Source organism: Echinops telfairi, unplaced genomic scaffold (assembly GCF_000313985.2).
Source record: "Echinops telfairi isolate 266 unplaced genomic scaffold, ASM31398v2 ScPeMD7_23;HRSCAF=83, whole genome shotgun sequence".
In the NCBI taxonomy this organism is placed as follows: Eukaryota; Metazoa; Chordata; class Mammalia; order Afrosoricida; family Tenrecidae; genus Echinops; species Echinops telfairi.
The window spans coordinates 27,802,792-27,816,604 of record NW_022103920.1 but is presented as its reverse complement, the minus strand read 5'-3'; the positions used below and the strand labels follow the sequence as shown (position 1 = coordinate 27,816,604).

Here is a 13,813-nt window from a genome sequence, read left to right as displayed (position 1 = left end):
GAAATCAAGAGCAGGGTAAAAGAACCATGTACCAATGGCCTGCTGAGAAAACAGCTCTCAGGGTGGGTTTGTCCTAGCAGACCGGGTGGGGAGACCTAGAGGAGAAGGCCACGGGCTAAACAGGTGTCTCAGTCCAGTTCCTAGACCCACAGCATCACAATCATCTGCAGAACTTTTTTAAATGACAGATTTTAATGGCAATTGCACAGATTTTTTAAACCGAGGATCCAAAAATCTGTATCTAGATAAATCTGATGTAGCATTTAAGATAACTAAGATTCTTTATTTGTTTCAAGTATCCTTTATCAGTACAGCATCTCCGGTGCACTGAGCTTACTGTGACACTTTAAATCACTGCCCTCCCTCCTCTTTGTCCAAAACCTTGAGTGATTTTTTTTTTCCAAATACAAATACAAATTTACACAATTTAGAGAATTAAAAACCTCAAAGGTCATAGCATCTAGTTACATATGCACTTATAAATTCAAATGTAAAAGCATACTTATAACTAAATATTAAATGGTTAAATGATGGTGATATATTGCTATTTAAATTCAATCATTAAATACCAACACTGGATATTTTATAATTTAATGTTGGTGTCAAAAAGACTATGGTATTTAATTTCAGTAGTACTGCTTGTCTTTTTATGGGACTTGGTAACAATTACATTGCCATCTGAGTTTTCTGCTATAAATTTGATTGGTACCTCAGTGATGGTGAATTAACAATTTTTTTCAGGATGACTAAAAGTACTTACTTCTCATATTTTCTAGAAGGGATGAATCTTGAGCTAATATCTTTTGTATATAGTCATTACTAATTAAGTTTTATTTTAGGCCAATAATTCATTATCTTACCTAATAAACAAATCCATTTGTCATGCCTTCAACTCTGCTATGGAATTTAACTCCTACTGATTGAGTATATCTAGATTAGTCTATACATAAAAAAATTTATCATCCATCCATCCATCCATCCATCCATCCATCCATCCATCCATCCATCCATCTTCTTATGGAGGTAGATGAACTCTTAAAATAACACACTCCACATCTACCAGATTCGTGCAAAACAGAAAAGGCACTCCAGGGGCAGGCAGGCTGAGGGCTTGACTGCTAACCCTGAGGTCAGTGGATCAGATGAATCCGTGAGTTCCTCCACGACCTGGGAATCTGCTACTTGAAAGATTGTAGCCAGAGAAACCCAACGGGGCAGCTCTGTTCTACCCAAGGGTCTCTAGGAATCAGAATAGACTCAATTGCTAAAGGTTTGTTCGGGGAGCTTATGTACAGAAATATTTAGTCTTCTTTTTCATAAATAACTTTTATTGGGGGCTCTTACAGCTCTTATAGTCTTTAACATTTAAAAAATTTTTTTATTGGGGGCTTGTATTAGTCTGGGTACTTTAGAGAAACAAATACACAGAAACTCATTATAAGAGAGAGTTTTATATGAAGGTTACGTGCGTACCAAGAAAACATCCCAACCCAGTGCTGCCCAAGCCCACAAGTCCAACATTAACCCATATGCCCAACACCAGTCCACAAAGTCCTCCTCTATCTCACAAAACAGAGGCAACAATGCCGACTGCAGGAGGAAAGCCGAGTCAGTGAACATGTAAGCATTTCAGCGCTAGCAGGGGTCTCCGCACGGCTGCTCCAGCACCCAGGGCTTCATCGGGGTAGGTCCAGGTGGTTTCTCCTTGGGAATGTCTTACAGGAAGTCAGCCTTGCAAGCTGGAGCAGGGAACTGCTAAGACAGCTGCACCCCCGTGTGACCAAAAACCAAGAGACCCGAGAACTCAAAAGGCGAGGCTCACCAAGCCATTTATCCCTCCGCCTTTCAATTAATCCCACATCTGTTTATTGGCCAGGTTGGCACAATAAACTAACTAACTCAGGGCTCATATAGGTCTTATCACAATCCAAACATATATCCATTTTGTCAAACACATCTGTACATATGTTGCCAGCATCTTTTTCAAAATATTTTCTTTCTACTTGAGCCTCTGGCATCAGTTCCTCATTTTTACCCCCTCTTTCCCCCACGCTCCCTCCCACCTGCCCCCTTGCTAATTTATAAATTCTTCTTTTTTTTTCTTCTCCAATTTTTGGCACCAACTGCCATCTCATTTAACCCACTTTTCTGCTATCTGCCCCCTTGGGATGGGGGCCATATATCGATCATTGTGATTGGTTCCCCCTTACCCAAACAAACAAACAAACACACAAAAAGCATATCAATGGGAATGAGGGGGAGGGCAGAGTGGAGACTCAAAGCCCATCAGTAGTCAATTGGACAGCCCCTGTCAGAATGGCTACAAGGAAGAGAAGAGCCAGTCAGGGTGCAGTATAGCACTGATGAAACACACGACCTTCCTCTAGTTCTTTAATGCTTCCCCACCCCCACTATCATGACCCTAATTCTATCTTACAAATCTGGCTAGACCAGAACATGTACACTGGTAAAGATGAGAGCTAACAGCACAGGGAATCCAGAACAGATAAACCCCTCAGGACCAATAAGGGGAACAGCTCTTATAATCTTATAACAATCCATAAACCAATTGTATCAAGCACATTTGTACATATGCTGCCATCATCATTTTCAAAACATTTTCTTTCTACCTGAGACCTTGGTATCCGCTGTTTCCCCTCACCAATGGTTCAGTTGTTTGTCCCGTGGGCTGGGGGTGGGGTGGTGGTGTTATACATTGATCCTTGCAATTGGTTCCCCCTTCCTCCCCCTTCTCTCCTCCCCCTCCCCCTCCCCTCACGGTGCTGCTAATTCCATTACTGTCCTTTGTCTCTCTCCACACTCTTGGGCTCTTGCCATTCTCTCACCCACCCTGCTTCTCTTCCTTCTCCTCCCAGCGCCCCTCCATCTGATTCCTTACAGTTAGTTTTCTTCTCTCTTCTTGCCCAGCTTCTAAGTATAAAGCACAAATTAGATACATTGTACGTATTAAATATTAATAACAATGGCACTAACTATTGCCTATGTTTAGCTCTAAAGGTCATGTTCCCTAACTTCCCTTGCCACAAGCAGCTACATCATCAACGTTGTACTAAAGAGTGATTAGCCAACCATAAAAAAAAGGTTTATGGGCTTTCCCTATCAGCAAAATCACAGGAAGCTTAAATGTGCTCAGCAAATATTGCAAAATTACCCAGCACCTTTAAATGTGATTCTCCACCCTTGCTTTAAAGTTCCCTCTCTCATTTTTACTCCCTAGGATAATAATACCTGGTACCTTTGCTCTGTTGTACTTCCAAGTCAGAGCTAATGAACTTTCTACTAGCAATTCCTCTTTAACAAGATCTGGCTTGTTTTGCCCAGTTGCCTAATATTAAGGCCTTGAAGCTGACTTGCTATTTATTAAACTTGAAGAGGCAAACATTTAAGTGAAAAGTGCGTACCCAACACTGGGCATGTTATACACCTCTTAGTAATAAAACAAGTTAATCTTTATTGCACAATTATAATACTACTTTGACCCTCTCTAGTGCTCTTTATCTAAGTATTTTCAAGTGCTTGACAATTGCAAACAGACTTAATGTGTGGTGTGCCCAGAGTCCTTTGAAGTAGGCATTTGCCTTTCTGACCAGCAGGTTGGAAAGGAAGTTAGCCAAACGAAAAAGAATCCAGATTAGGAGCTCACACGTTGTGCACTTAGTCATCACCGGCTCCGATGCAGATGCTGGGGTCCTGCCCCAGTTCTTCTGAGACAAAATAGTGGCAGCAGTTTCTTTGTTTTATTTCGTTCTGTTGTCTCTGTAGATGGGCATTCCTGAGACGTGTAGTGAAAATTGAAAAGGCTGTGCAAGATGGTTGAGAAAAATTAACTGACTGCAGTAAAACGTGTTCATGTTTTATTTAAGGCTCTATTTTGAAAATCCAATGTAACGTTTGACCACAGCTGGGTTCCCCAAAAAGGACGGAAATGTATTCTTTCCATGTTCTGGAAGCTGGGATTTCTAGCTCGATGTTTCCCAATGTGGGTGATGCCATGTCTTCAGGGGCACTGGAATGATCAGGGCACGTGGCAGGTGGGGAGGGGCGGGGGTGGGGGGGGGCACAAAAGCAAATGCCTACATTTTGACTTGGGTTATAGGCTACAGGACAAATGTTTTTAATTGCCGGGGGTTGCTGAGTAATTTTAGTTTTTTTTCTGAAAAGAGGACCACCAGGCAAAATAAGTTTGAGTGCATAAATCAAAGTGTTGGCAGGGCCCTGATCTCGCTGAACACCCTGCAGGTGAATCTGTTCCAGGCCTTTCTCTTAGCTTCGGGTGCTACTGGCATCCCTCACTGTTCCACGACTTGTAGACTTATCCCTTTCTCAGTCATCACAAGGTATTCTCCCTGTGAGTCAGCATCACTGTGGCTCTTCTCTTCGTTTTGTGAGGATACTGGTCAGATTGCACTAAGGGCCTATTACCCTACTCTAGTCAGTCCAAATTTTAACTGATTACATCTGCAATGTTGCTATTTCCAAGTAAGCTCATAGGCTGAAGTCCTGAGAAAACTCTAAGTACTTGCGGGGTGTAAACTCTCTGTTTGGTTACTAACCTAAAGGTTGGCAGTTCAAACCCATCCAATGGCTTTGCAGAAGTACCTGGTGATCTGTTTCCAAAAAGACAACAGCAGTTTTACTCTAATGCGCAGGGTCACTGCAAGTTGGCCATGGTTGGTTTGGTTCAGAAGGATCTGCATTTTAGGGGGATATTATTTAAGCCTGTATAAAGACTTCGTGTTCTCCTAATCTCAGTAGTTTATTTCACATGCGATCTTATTATCTCTAGCTCTCTAATTTCAATCGATGACTTCCCCAACAATTTTGATGAATAACTCCAAGGGAACTGAAGGGAATTGGGACTGAGTGTGTGTGCGGGTCCCTTCAGTAGCACTTGCTCATCGTAGCTCCAAGTAGTCAGAAGCTGTTTGGGACGACAGCCTAGCTAGAAGGGGACATTTGCTGTGAAGCCTGAAAGCCAGCATGGTTCAAACAAATATATTTCCAGATTTGAGAGCCTCTAGTAATCGGCAAGGATAAAAGATTAACAGAGCATGTACAATGAAGTGTTTTATGATAGACCTAATAGAGAAAGTCAAACACTAATAAAGAAATTTACGGATGAGCAATAAAGCGGGAAATCAGAGCAGGCACTCACATCAGCAGCAGGATATCAGTATTACTAATGTGTTTGGTTTAAAAATAATGGCTTGTTCAACATTCTCTGCTGTCTACCTCTGGTATTTTGTTTCATTTCAGTCTCGGCAGCTTCATGCTAATTATGATTTCTAAGTGTACTTATTAAATTAAAATTATCCAAGTGTACTCATTGCTCTTTATAAATGGCTTCAGTCCAGCAAAGGAAGCCCAATACATTGGCACAAAACATCAAACCTCTTCAGATATAGGCATCTAGGATTTCAGCAATATATGTATCTTACCACCGTTCTTCTACAAGACTCATATTTCAGGAGATCACTGTCATGAATGTGATATGTGCATTTTCTGCCCATTTAAATGAATCTGTACTGAATTGACAATAACTCTATCCATCCATCTACATCACATATCTATATTGATAGTGGTATGTATATAGGTATACATACCTATACATCAATATAGTTATAGCTATGATGTAAATGAATGGATCGATATACTGGTATGTATATCTATATATGGAACCCTGGTGGTGTAGTGGCTAAGCATCAGACTGATAACCATAAGATCAGCAGTTGTTAATCTGATGAGCTGCTCTACAGGAGAAAGGCAAAACTTTGCATTCCCATAAAGCTACACTCTCAGAACCCACAAGGGGGAAGTTCTGCCCTGCTCTTTGGGTCACTGTGAGTCAGAAGCGACCCAAAGTGAGAATATTTATATGGAGTCATTCACTACTTTAAAACCAGTTGTTGTCCAGGCTCTTCTATTGTTGGCTTTCTTTTATTTTGTGGTCATAAATTCACTGTCATAGAGTCAATTTTGTCTCATAGCAACCCTGTGGACTGAGTAGAACTGCTTCTGCGGATGTCTGAGGCTATAATGGTTTACCAGATCAGAGTCTCATCTTTCTCCATTGGAATGGCTGGTGGGTTCAAACTGCTCACCTTGGGGTTATAGCTCCATTTGTAACCCACAATACCACCAGGGTTCCTCTATTTTATGGTAAAAGCCCATTATAAATATTCTTATGGGTCAATTATTATGTCATAGGGCTGAAGGGTAGAATTATTTGTAAAGTGGAACAACTTAGGAAGTTCTTGTCTTCCACATATGTTTTACCTTCTTATCAAATGTGTACACATTGTAATTGGTGGGATTCAGTATTCAATCATAATTGAGTGTAATTTTTTGTGATGTGGGTCTAGGATTTGTAAAGTAGAGTGGATCTGTGAAACTGAGTTGATTCTGACTCACGGCAACTCGATAGGACAGGATAGAACTACTCCTGTGAGTTTCCAAGACTGTAACTGTTTATGGGAGTAGAGAGTCCCAGAGTGGCTAGTGGTTCTGAACTGTTGACCTTTCGGATTACAGCCCAAAGCATAACCACTACACCACCAGAATAACTGTAAGAGTGAACTCATATCTACCAAATGATCATGAAGATAGCATAGGCCTGGGCACTGTTTCCATCTATTTTACATAAGGTCCTTTGAGTCAAAGCCAACTCAATGGCAACTAACAACAACAACAACAAAAACAAAAACAAATAAGAAGAATGGAATCCTGGAGGGCAGGGAGAGAAGAGAGCACTGCATAATTAGAGTTCAAAGCCACCCTTCCCTATCATCAAAATGGATTGCCAATGTTCCTCCTTAAATACCATCTTTAACTCCCTGGCCACTGAGAAACAGGCTTTGGGCTTAGAGGATTTGGCCACACAAGTGCTGGCCAGAGTTGCCAACTCCAGGGAAGGACACGATACAAGAGATAGTTACATGGTTTAGTATACTGTGAATACTCTTAATTATTTCTTACCATTCTACTTGTTTTCTTTCACCCCTGCCTTCAAACCACGTGAATACTAGGGTTCCCTTGGGTAGTTTCACCCTCAAGCCTTTGCTTTACCAGAGGCTCAGCCTGGAGGGCCACACCCAGCTTTGACTTTTCCTTTGTTGACCATTGTATGGTGATTTGGGAGAAAATGAGTTCCCCATTCAACAATCTCTACACATTTTGTTCTGAGTTTTACTTTTTAATAAGAGGAGTATCCTGGTTCCCCAAAAAAGCATTATCATTGACTTGGGTAGGATTTTCTAGCCTAGCACAATAATGAATACATATTTTTCAAACCCAGTCTTTAAATAGTATTGGGTAATTTGCATGACTTTACAATCGATTTAAGTGGTATGGTCCTCTTGCTTTCTGCATTCTGTTGCATTGTTCAGATCTAGCTCGTTTGCTGGTAAAAAAGTGTGGAAATCTATTTCATTCTTTTCAATTGTTGATTTCCCTCCTTCATAACCTGTTGCCATTACTTAACCCGGACCCATGGTGACCTCATAGACATCCAAGCACACTTGCTCCCCAAGGGTTTCAATGGCTGGTGATTGTTTGGAAGTAGATTTCCAGGCCTTTCTTCTGAGGTGCCTCCATCCTTTCCCTTAGCAGCTGAGTCCATAAACCATTTGCACCACCCAGGAGCCTGTTGTCCTTATGATGCATCACATTTTATTTACTCATCCCAGGGTACCTTTGCACATCTTCAGTTTTATAAGATATGGCCAAATTACCCTCTTATTATATTTTTTGAAGTTGTATGCATCTTGAGTACTACATAATAGAATTTTTATTCTAGAATAAAGCTTAATCAAAACAGAAAACATGAGAGGAAGTACTGGTCAGAAAGCAAAGCACCTTGTTTCCTAGCTTTCTTTGCACTACCGATTGAATAATGGATGGAAAGAGATTCCTCTTGGTGGCGTCTCATCGTAAAAGAACAGGGAGGGGAGGTCAGTCAGGAAAACATTAAGTAAAACAATAAACGTTGGTGAAGATATGGCAAGATTAGAATCCCATTCATTATTGGTGGGCATGCAAAATGGCACAGCCTCTGTGGACAATAGTTTAGCAAGTCCTCAGAAAGTTAGACATAGAATTAACACTTCCCCTAGCATTTCCACTCTTAGACATATGCCTAAGAGACTTGAAAGCAGAGATACAAACAGACGCATGTACACCAATGTGCACTGCAGCACCATACATAATAGCTGCTAAATATCCATCAACAGACGGATGAATAAACCACCAGGGAACAAATACTGTATAGCTCATGTAAATTAAATCATAAGGATATTTATAGAAACTGAGTTAGTTTATTGTGCCAACCTGGCTGATAAACACATGTGGGGTTAATTGAAGGGTGGAGCGATAAGTGGCTTGGTGAGCCTCCCCTTTCTAGTTCTCAGGTCTATTGCTTTCTGATGGTCGGACTAGGGTGCAGCTCCCTTAGCCAGTTCCCTGCTTCACCTGGCAAGGCTGACTTCCTGAAAGACATCCCTGAAGAGGAGCCACATGGACCTACCCCGATGCAGCCCTGGGTGCTGGAGCAGCCGTGTGGAGACCCCTGCCAGCGCTGAGATGTTTACACATTCACTGACTCGGACTCGGCTTTCCTCCTGCAGTTGGCATCATTGCGTCTGTTTTGTGAGATGGAGGAGGACTTTGTGGATTGGTGTTGGACATATGGGTTAATGGGTTAATGGGTTAATGTTGGACTTGTGGGCTTGGGCAGCACTGGTTGGGATGTTTTCTTGATGTGCACTGCCCTTTTATATAAAGCTCTCTCTTATGAGTTTCTGTGGATTTGGTTCTCTCAAGTACCGACTATTACAGAAACCAACATGGATGTACAGAAGTCAACATCTATTGGTGGCTGCCAGGGGAGAAAATGAGGGGTACATGGAGAGTCACTGTTTGGAAAAGGCAGATAATTTCCTTAACAAGGAAAGTTGGGAAAGTGGCACAACTGCCTCCGGTTAAGGCTGGAGCACCGGCAACCCCCAGAGATTAAGGTCGCCTTGTTGAGTTCTTGCTCTCACAGATTTAGATGCATTTGAATGGCCCCAGGCCAGGGTTGAACAGAGTGTGGAAACTTGGTCCTAGTGGAAAGAGATGACGCGTTCGGGGCTGTGCGTCTCCTATGGAGGACCAACATGGCTCCGCAAGACCTCCCTGGTATGCTGCTCCCATGCCTGAGTGAGCGTCATTACTGAATTTTGCAGCATTTCCTCCACCGTGCCAGTGTTTTGGATCCGCAAACCAAATCCATTTCCCATGAATGACTTTTGACTCAGAGTTACCCCACAGACAAGAGTAGAACGGCCCCCGTTGGATTCCCCCAACTCTACATCATTACAGGAGCAGACCCCCTCATCTTGCTCCCTGGGAGCAGCCGGTGTGTTCGCAACCCTGACCTTGGGGTTAACAGCCTCACCCAAACCCACTCTCCCTCCAGAGCTCCTTGTGAACGTGCATTGAGATGGCGAACTGCCCTTTCGTATGTTAATAGCATTTGTGGTGTGTGTCTTGGGCTGATGGATAATCTACACAATAATTTGCGTACACATACATAGACACATTGTTTACTTTAAAAATTTTTCCAATTTTCACTTAATGATCATGAGTGACATCCTCAAAATAACATTAAAGCTTACTAGCAAAATTTTAGCAGTCTTACTTTAGCCAACAAAATGACTCACATTTGAAATCATCGAGTTAACGTGTTCGGAGCTTCCAGATGTAGTTAAAGTAAGAATCTGATACATGCCTACATTTGAAGGGAGGTGGCCTCTTCAAATTCTGATCCAGTGCACTAACAAGACCTTGCCAATTTTCTATTTTTGGTGACAGGACATTTCCAAGTTTGCTGAGAAAGACAATATTGTTCTTGGAGAGGGTGGAGTCACCCTGAGCGGAGGTCAGCGTGCCCGAATCTCTTTGGCCAGGTGAGTGTCTGGATAATACCTTAGCTGGCTTTTGTTGTGATTTCCATGCAGGGCTCCGTGTGTCAGCATCTCTACAGCTTTATATTCTGTTTCTGGCACTGAGAAAGATGCCTGGGGTTTTATAGCTAATAGTCTAAGTATTAGCTTTCGAACGGTGGGTAAAATGATAGGCAGAGCTGAGCATGACGATGGCTTCTTAAAAATGCTCCCTACGTTTTCACGTGTGTATAGTTGCTCGAAGGAGCCCTGGTGGGGTAGTGGGTGACATGTTGGCCTGCTGGCTGTATGGTCAGCAATTGGAATTCACTAGCTACTGGAATTCCAGTTCACCAGCAATTGGAATTCACCAGCTACTGGAATTCCAGTTCACCAGCAATTGGAATTCACCAGCTACTGGAATTCCAGTTCACCAGCATTTGGAATTCACCAGGAGAAAGATGAGGCTTTCTGCTCCTGTAAAGATTTCCAGCCTTGGAACCCCCCACAGGACAGTTCCACCCTGTCCTACTAAGTTGCTATGAGTGGAAATCAACCCCAAGGCAGTGAGTTGGTTTGATGGGTAGTGTGGGCCTCCCAAAGGGAAAATGAGAGACTGGGGATTCTGCAGAGGAGAGGGAAATAAAAACTGTCTGTCTCTGTTAGTTCCATCATACCTCACGGTTGTTACTAACACACACACACACACACACACACACACAAAACCTTTGCTTTCCACCTCTGTTTCTGTGTCTAGGTTAAGGAGGTGCACCTACTTTTTCAATTTATCCACATAATTTATAAATCTCCTAAGAGAAATAACAAAGAAAATTGTACCACTTGGCTTAAAGTCTGTCATCTTTAAAGTAAACCAAATAAGACAAACTTTTCTCCTGTTGTGGGAATGAGTTTGTCTCTTGGCCCAGGCATTTGGAAACTGTTATAGAGAAGGATATATAGTTAATTTGTGTTAGGAAGAAAATGTTATGGTTAAACTATAACTTGCAGTCAAAAAAAAAAAAAAAGATTGGTGATATGGGTTGTCAAATGTTCCTCAAGAGTTCTTTGAACAAAATTCCCACTGTCTCGGTAAATGTTAACCAGAGCTGACTCACTGGTGTTTCAACCCTTTCTCTGACTTCCTCCTGCTTCCTGAGAAGGCCCAAGGTGTGTGTGTGTGTGTGTGTGTGTGTGTGTGTGTGTGTGTGAGAGAGAGAGAGAGAGAGACAGAGAGAAAGTGAGCGCACTCATTTAATCCCACACAACTCTGCCAAGAAAAATCTGTTTTTTCCATTTCATGGAAGAGACCTTGAAATCATTGAGGCTGTTAGACATTAACTTGTCAAGGACTTCACAGAAAAACGGTATTTTCAGAATTAGAACCAGGTCCTCTAGACCTTTGACCACGAATGAAATTATAAATCAACAGGTGTTGCTGTCTCACAGATCACATAATGGTTTCTAAATGAATAGCAGGTGAGTATCCATGAACCAAAGTAAGACTTGTCTTAAACATTATATTTAAATTTAGGTAAGATATATATATATAGCTCTGGTGGTGTTGTGGTTACATATTGGGCTACCATCGCATGGTCGACAGTTCAAAACCACCAACAGCTCCGTAGGGGAAAGACTGGGCTTTCTACTCCCATAAACAGATATGGTCTTGGAAACCAACAGAGGGTCACTGTGAGTCAGCACTGACTCAGTGGAAGTGAGTTTTTTAGACACTCAACATAAAATGGAGTTATCTTCATGCTAGTTTGAGATTTGGTTTTACTGTAAGATATACACAGTTTAAGGGACAACAGAAAACAATCATTTATTGTTATTCTCAACAGAATGTATATATAATATGTCCAGCTTGGGGTGATATTTGGTGACATATGTATGTGTGTGTGAGAGAGCATGTACGTGCATGTGTGTGTGTGTGTATTATTTCTAGTCTTTGGAGAAAACAGTGTGAGGAAAAGGAAAGGAAAAACTGAGTAGTCAGGGAAGAAATCTCTTGATGCTACATTTAGATGTAGGGCCCTTGAGCTAACCCTTTTCTGTTGTCCTCTAATATAATTTACACAACAAAGATCCTTTGAGCTCAGATTTGACTTTGATTCCCCCCCCCCCATTTCTTATCCTTCGTTCTCTTAATTACAAGCTGATTGAGCACAATTTTCTTACCCCAAATGCCAAGAATTATACACAAACACCGAATCCAATGTGGTTGAGAAAGGGGCTTAAGATCTTAGGAGAAAATTCTCTCCTTTTCATTAATCTGGGACTACATCTTATTACTATTTTAAGAGCAATCCAGCAGATTTTTTACATGAGTAAAGTCCAATTTTTTTTTTTTACTTAAAAAGGGAAAAATGTGGATATATTTTCTATTGTGAATTATCCATTTTTGTTTGGAAGGATCCCAGGGAGCAGAGTGGGTTAAGTTGATGGCCACTACCCACAAAGTCAGTGGTTCCGTCTCACCAGCTGCTCCATCAGAGAAAGACGAGGCTGTCTGCTCCTGGACAGACTTGCCTTCTTGGAAAGGTTATGGAGCAGTAGTCTGAGGCACTAAGAATCATTGGCAGAATAGAATTTTGGCAGTGAGTGGGTTTGCATGTTTGGGAATGTTGTGACTGTGGAGCTGTCCAGAGCAAACTGCAGCAGCGATTCATTATTTAACCTAGGCCATGAAGAAGCTCAGTTTGTTGATAAGCATCTACACTTTGAGAAACTGAAATAGAAAAATGTCACAGACGTGGTGTCATTGAGTGTTGTTCTCTGACATTTTCTTGGGTAGAAAGGATCTTCTTTTTTGTTTGTTTTCCTGATGTGTCAAGTCATGGAGGGCTGGGACTGCGCACTGTGGTACCTTACAGACCCAGGCCACAGTGTGGTGTCTGAGTCTTGATAGGGACTAATGTGTTTGAAACCGGTTCTTTAAAAAAATAAGTTTAAGGTGATATTTTAAATTGTATAGCGAGATTGGCTTGGTAACTGTGGCTTGTTGCCTGATATATGCAGCTAGCCAAAACATTTCTATGGTTATTAAAATGCTGCAGAAATTCCCAACAATCCTCCATGACTTCTACTTTTATTCTTCATTGAAAATTATCAGTGATTGATGATTAATTGCTGCTAATCAAAAGGCTGATGACTCAAATCCACCCAGGGGCTCCATAGCAGAAAGACCTGGAGATCTCACCCATGACTATTCCCTCCAAGAGGCCTGTGTGGGGCGGCTCCACCTACCCCACTAGGTTGCTATGAATCAGAGATGACATGACTGTGTACATCTTACAGTAAAACCAAATCTCAAACTAGCATGAAGATAACTCCATCTTATGTTGAGTGTCTAAAAAACTCACTTCCACTGAGTCAATGCTGACTCACAGCGACAAGAATATCATGAAATAGCAAGGGAAAATACTAAGGAAGTCTAACTGGATTTCCATTTTCTTTTCAGAGCAGTATACAAAGATGCGGACTTGTACCTATTAGACTCGCCTTTTGGATACTTAGATGTGTTAACAGAAAAAGAAATTTTTGAAAGGTATGTTCTTTAAATGACTTACTGTCATGTTGATGCTGAAAAAAGGATGATCTATTCCATCACAGATGGCCATGGCCTCTTGAGAAATAATTTCCATCATTGCCTTGCCTCAATATGGTAGGATGTGCCATAGCACTCACTCCATCCCCTCTTTCCTTTGTGGTTCAGATTCACTATCCATTATCATCTCCCGTGAGCACCACACATTCAACCATTCTCTCACCTGTAAACTGTTAGTGAAATTACTATCTGGACAATCCCTTGTAGTGCCTCTTTGATAGGCTGAGAGGTTTGAGGTTGAGCAGTTCTCAGACTAGGGAGCCCT

At 41.7% G+C, this 13,813-nt stretch overlaps 1 protein-coding gene across 1 annotated transcript in view; it reads left to right on the top strand.

The window, feature by feature from the left end:
- Window positions 1-13,813, top strand: part of CFTR (CF transmembrane conductance regulator) — a 180,504-nt gene that overhangs the window by 94,701 nt on the left and 71,990 nt on the right. The window contains exons 12-13 of the mRNA XM_045288937.1: window positions 9,871-9,965; window positions 13,402-13,488. Of these exons, the coding sequence (XP_045144872.1) occupies window positions 9,871-9,965; window positions 13,402-13,488 (182 nt within the window). The remainder of the gene's footprint in view (window positions 1-9,870; window positions 9,966-13,401; window positions 13,489-13,813) is intronic.